This window comes from Mastacembelus armatus, chromosome 13 (genome assembly GCF_900324485.2).
Source record: "Mastacembelus armatus chromosome 13, fMasArm1.2, whole genome shotgun sequence".
In the NCBI taxonomy this organism is placed as follows: Eukaryota; Metazoa; Chordata; class Actinopteri; order Synbranchiformes; family Mastacembelidae; genus Mastacembelus; species Mastacembelus armatus.
Genome location: NC_046645.1, coordinates 17,825,392 through 17,831,391, shown reverse-complemented (window position 1 = coordinate 17,831,391; position 6,000 = coordinate 17,825,392). Strand labels below are relative to the sequence as shown.

General features: G+C 40.9%; 1 protein-coding gene across 5 annotated transcripts in view; it reads left to right on the top strand.

Annotated features, from left to right (window-relative positions):
• The first annotated feature begins 477 nt into the window (after positions 1-477).
• Positions 478-6,000, top strand: part of myo18ab (myosin XVIIIA b) — a 90,590-nt gene continuing 85,067 nt past the window's right edge. For all 5 annotated transcript variants that reach the window (XM_026298843.1, XM_026298844.1, XM_026298841.2 and 2 more), the window contains exons 1-2: positions 478-628; positions 2,384-3,490. In XM_026298843.1, coding sequence (XP_026154628.1) covers positions 2,471-3,490 — 1,020 coding nt within the window. In that variant the 5' untranslated portion in view covers positions 478-628; positions 2,384-2,470. The remainder of the gene's footprint in view (positions 629-2,383; positions 3,491-6,000) is intronic.

Here is a 6,000-nt window from a genome sequence, read left to right as displayed (position 1 = left end):
CAAGTAAATGTATTTCGTTACTGTCCACCTCTGAAGAACAGCACATTGTTCTTGACAGGGGAACATCCTACAGGTCAGCGTGAACAATGCCAGGAAGTGGAATCGATTCAGCATATCATGTCCTGTAGGAAGTAGGGACAAGAAAGACTAGAACTAAACACACAAATTACAAAAGCAAGGATTACTGGAATGTGAACTGTAAAATATATTAGAACATGAAACTGGGGGATAGGGGATAAGTCATTTGTTAGTCTAGTTGTGACCGACTGGACTAATTAGCTGTATATAAAATAACAGGAAGGTGAAGTGGACTACAGACGCTGGTCCACTTCCACATGGTGGTAGTGCAATCCTACGGATTCCAACCGCCGTAAAAAACCCGACGAAGAAGAAAGAAGACGAACCAGGAGAAGAAGAAATTAAAGAAGTCAGGCTGCAGCTGTGCCGTATGTCCAGCAGGGGGGGCTGGTTGACCGCCGCTAGTAGTTGAATTGACGCTGAAGAGCTGGACTGGAGCAGCCAGCTATAACATTAGCTAAGAAGCCAGTCTGTGGTTTCTGTTCCTACGGGCTGAGCTACACCCATTAACAAGCCACCAGTGCTGCACCATCTGTTGTACAGGAAAACAGTGAGTATTTTTCCCGAAACAATCATGTATTTACAGAGAGCGGACACGTTTTCCTTGGAAGAGCAATATTTAGGCAGTCAGTCTCCGGGCTTACTGGATAATTTTACCAGGGTGCCAGTATTTTTCAGGATTTACTTTACCACAAAAGAGGGCAATAACCTAAGGTTGAGACTTAGCCAATTAAGCTAGTTTGCTAGGTACAGTGGTTTGCTCACTGGAAGGCTAACATGCTCATGATTTGTGGCTTGTATTCTTGGAGTTTTTGTTGTTTGCGATGGAATAAATACACAGATATTTGTTATCGGTGTTAGGTAACGCTACCCCCACTTAGCAAATAGAGGCTCAGCTAGCTAATGTAGCTGAAAGCGCCACCTATTTTAGCTAGGCGTCATGCTTTTTGTCCTCTTACTTTACAATGAGTATAGGCTAGGACCACTTTATCTTAGTTAGTGCGCTAGGTGTTGGCATCGCTGTAACCTCGGCAGTAGATGAAGGGAAGAGGGACTGAAAAACTAGGCACTGTTGGGACGCTTACTGGGGTTAGTTTAGTGCTCCTAGTCCTGTGACGCTCCCTCCAAAATGTGACACCAGTGTTGGTACAAAAGCTGCCCAGTCACTATGGACCTGATCATCGTAAATGACAAGAAGAGATGGTGATTTCAGTCTGTGCAGCCCTCTTTCTGTATGTCAATCAAGCAGCTAATAAAAACCAAGCTGAATGATGTGTATCTACCTATCTGCTTGTGGGATAGTCTTACACGACAGAATGGATAGTCGGTGTTTGAGGGTTTGGAGAGACCAAGTTAACACTGAAGCCGGGAATGTGTTTTCTTCCTGCCAAGCACCTCAAATGGGCCCTTGTAATGTTAGAATATTCATGGTCCTCTGTGGTGTAGGTCTACAGGCGATCTACACATGGTGAATGTTGCAACAACGGCGAGGCAATGTTTTAGATGCATATTGAAGCATGTTTTTCTTACTTTATCTAAGCCTTGAGCTTTTGATGCTCTTATATTATCTTGCAAAATACAGGGTATAAAATATATGATAACCAGATGCCAGTGGAACATAAGCTTTTTAATATGCTTGACACTTTTTTTCTTTCTTTTCAGGACTGATAGGACTGATATAACATATAATGTATAAGTGATGCATATATAATTTCTCACCATTGTAGTAGGAAAATACAGTACTGCTTCCTGCTGTACTGTTGTCCAAGTGTTGTTTCAGATGATCCAATGACTTTTCCAGCACTGCCTTTATAGAGACAGTTTGTTATAAGTGCTCAACAAAAGTTAGGACACCTGTAGGAACTAATTTTCTATAGTTTTTTCTGTCTGGTAATTTACCACTTTGCTTTGCATTATTTATGGTAAATCACTGGAATTGAGCTGCTTAAATGTTAAGTTGTTTCATTATTAGTGATATGAGAGTAGATATTTGGGCTTTGGTTCATGTATGCTTTTCATATATATATATATATATATATATATATATGTATGTATGTAAAGCAGTTCTACAGTGAAGGGATTAAAGTGAAAAGCATAAAAGAATAATTATTTGTTAGCATTATTTCTCAAGGTTTCTGTGTAATTATCTTTTAAAAGCACTTAAAATGATTCCTCAAATATTATTTCATCAATATCAAGTTATTTTAATTGAATATTTTCTGATGGACTTTATTATTTTTAAATTTAGTCAATGTTGCCCAGCAGTGTGAGTTTTTTCACAATTTGCTCTCCTTTCTTTCCCCAGATAAAAGCAAAACTGACTAGTGAACTTCTAATTCTGTAGGAAAAATAGAGCCACATTAGACTGAAACACCTCATTTAGTTGGTCACCATGTTTAATCTGATGAAAAAGGATAAGGAGAGGGAAGGGAGTAGGAAAGAGAAGAAAGATAAAAAGGACAGGATGTCTGCAGCAGAACTGCGCAGTCTGGAAGAGATGAGCATGCGACGCGGCTTCTTCAACCTGAAGAGAGAGGCTAAGCGTGAGTCTAAAAACAAACTGGAAATTTCTAGCCCCATTCCCATCAAAGTGGTCAGCAACAATGATCTTACCCTCAATGACCTTGAATTGGATGGTTTGAGCAACCGAAGCAGCATGGTTCTGGATGACCAGTTGAGTACTGCCAGCTCCATGGATGACCTCAAGGGTGAGGGAGCAGTAGGACAGGATGGACACCGCAGTTCAGTACGTGATCGCGTGGCTCATTTTGGTTCACTTGCAAAGCAGAACTCTTCTCAGGTGGGTCAGATGATGAAACGGTTCTCCTTCTCCCAGAGGAGCAAGGAGGAGAGCCCTTCAGAGGGCTCTACGGCCTCAGGGCAGAACTCTGCTGTCCCATCGCCTCAAGTGGAGAGCAAAGTTTTCAGCATGTTTTGCAAGCACAGCCTCAAGCAGCAGCCTGAAACAGCAGCCACCCATGAAGTCTGTATTCCCAAAGTTGTTGATAAGACTTTTGCTGCACAACTGCAGTTGCCAGATGTAATTGCACCAAATGCACCAGAAACCCGTGAGCTTGAGCTCCAACGCCGCAACACTGGTGACTTTGGATTTTCTTTGCGTCGCACCACTATGCTGGACCGCAGCCCTGATGGAGGAGTGTACAGACGTGTGGTCCATTTTGCTGAGCCTGGTGCTGGCACAAAGGACCTGGCACTGGGGTTAGTGCCAGGCGACAGGCTGGTGGAGATAAATGGAGAGAATGTTGAGAACAAGAGCCGAGATGAGATTGTAGAGATGATCCGTCAATCGGGAGACACGGTGAGGCTGAAGGTGCAGCCAATCCTGGAGCTAAGTGAGCTAAGCCGCTGCTGGTTGAGGAACACTGAGGGGCTGCGCAGAGAGGCCAGACATGTAAGCAGCTTGTCTACTTCCTATATACAAATGTCAAAAGGTTACTTTTACAGTCTTGGTTCAGTGGTGGCCGGTTTTAATGTCTTGTGTGTGTGTGTGTGTGTGTGTGTGTGTGTCTTTGAGTCTAAAATTTCAAAAATTATTTTGTATTTTTTTTCAAGTACCTAGTGTCAAAAACCTTTTTATCATATTTACTGCAGCAGAAGCACTGCAATGTACCCTGTTCTTAGAGAGGAAGTATCTGGGTTCTGCTTTATTAACAAGCTCTTTCTAAGATATTATATCTAAGTGCCAGATCATGATGTGGGAGACAATGCTGGCAGGATGCGGCTTTTTTTAGTTTTATTGGTTTAAAGGACTTCATTAAGCAAAATTGCATAATTTTATGACTTTTATGACTTTACAGACAATGTATCAGAACTGTTTTTTATGAGATAAGTTCATTAAAGCTGCAATATGACCTTGTCATTTGTCATATCCTTGTCATTACTTCAAAATTTTCCAGTTCCCTTTAATTGCATTCACATTTTTCTTTGTCTTTTCCTTGCATCTTTGTCCCTCCTGCTAAAGATGAAAGAAGGTATTAAAAGACCACTTGACAAAAGAGGAACCAAGGGAACGAGTTTTTAGAAAAATTAGATTTCCTTTCTTCTCAGTCTCACTTTCTGATTATGGTGGCACAGGTTATATTGGTCATATTGTAGCTTTAAATTGTTTGGGATTGTCCGTATTTGCACTGTCTACAAAAACGGGTGCACAGTTGCTGTCACTATCACAGCAATGTTTTTGTAGTCCTGCTGTATATTTTCTCAGCAAAAAGTTTGGCAAACATTATGTTTATGTAACAGAATACCAGAGGGGTATTCCAGAAAATGGGTTTAGTGAAAACTCAGAGTAATTTAAACCTGAGATGAGAGAAACTCAGTTTCCTGTTCCAGAAACAGAGACCATTTAAACTCTTAAATCAGTTACCGTGGTAACTTACTCTGAAACTAACCTGCTTGCTGGGAGGTTTTCTTTAAGAAACTCTTTGAGTTTCTGTTTCCTCACTCCTGTTGAGACAGGCTATTTCATGTCCACATTTATACAGTTCATTTCAAAGCACTGAACAGAGTGCATTCATCACTGCATGAGGACAAGCAGATAAAAGTCATGATTAGACAGTAGCCAGTTATTTAGCTTTACTGATGTGATAGTTTTTATGATCAGTCATTGCACTTTTTCTAGATTCCAGATTTTTGCGCCTGAGCAGATGATAGCAGAGTCTTGTATCTCTGGTAGAGTTTTGAGCAGCACTTGGGCTCCACAGAGCACTGTTCTGGCTCCATTCCTGTTCACACTGCATACAGCAGACTTCGCATTCAATTCTGAGTGTTGCCACAGTCAGAAGTATTATGATGATACTGTGATTGTGGCATGTATCAGTAATGGACAAGAAGAGGATTACAGAGGCCTGATAAAATGGAGGGAGTCACGGAAACTGCCTCCTACTGAACACCTCTAAAACAAAGGAGATGGTAGTTATCCAGTCAGCATCTCTGGTGCCATCTCTGGTTCCAGCCTACAGGTATCTAGGAGTACACTGGACAATAAGTTGACTTAACACTTTTTTTGTTTTTCCTTTTGGGTCACCACAGCAGATCAGTTGATCCACATGATTGATTGAGTTTTGTTTTTTTTTTGTTTTTTTGGCCATATCGCCCAGCCCTAGACTGTGGTGGAGAGATGCACACAAAAATAGGTAGAGGCCATTGTGCAATTCACTGACAATTTCCTTCACAACATCTTGATGGACTAGTGAAGCAGCTGCAGTGGAAGACTCACCTTAATGCTCTGCAGGACTGAATGATGCATGAGATCCTTTATCCCCACTGCCATCAGCCTCTACAACACCTTAGCCAATGGCAGGTGACAACTGACTACTGACTACTCTTTAGTACTGACTTACTAATTTACTACAAGACTGCCTGAGTTGCCTTTTGGGGATAAATAAAGTTTATAATGAATATAATGTCCAGCTTGTTAACTATCCCCGCCCTACCCACTGCTGATTACCTGGATCAGGTGCAAGCACATGATAAAAACCCACATAAATCACAAATTACAATAAATCATACAATAGACAAATAGATTAAAAGCACAGCAAAATCCCCACTGATAAATATACTGTAAGTAAGAAAAGCACTGAAAAAGACATAGAATCAGGCTCAGTAAAAAAAGGAATATTGGAAAAGCATCCCACCCTGACACCAACGCCAGTTCCCTCTCCTCTGCGGTGTTACTTTTCTTTGAAAAAAATATGTTCATGTGTTCTAGAGTGGATAAACTCCATGTAATGCTGTAATCAGTTCAAATTTGTCAGTGTAAAAAAGGTGCACAAATTCCTTTCAAATCACACCAAATTTATTTGAAGTGTGTACATAACTTACTTTTTGAGATACACTCATTCTTAAAAATTGATCAAAAGGAAAAAAGAAAAAAAAAACTAACTCGCTGCGCTGCAGAACTGA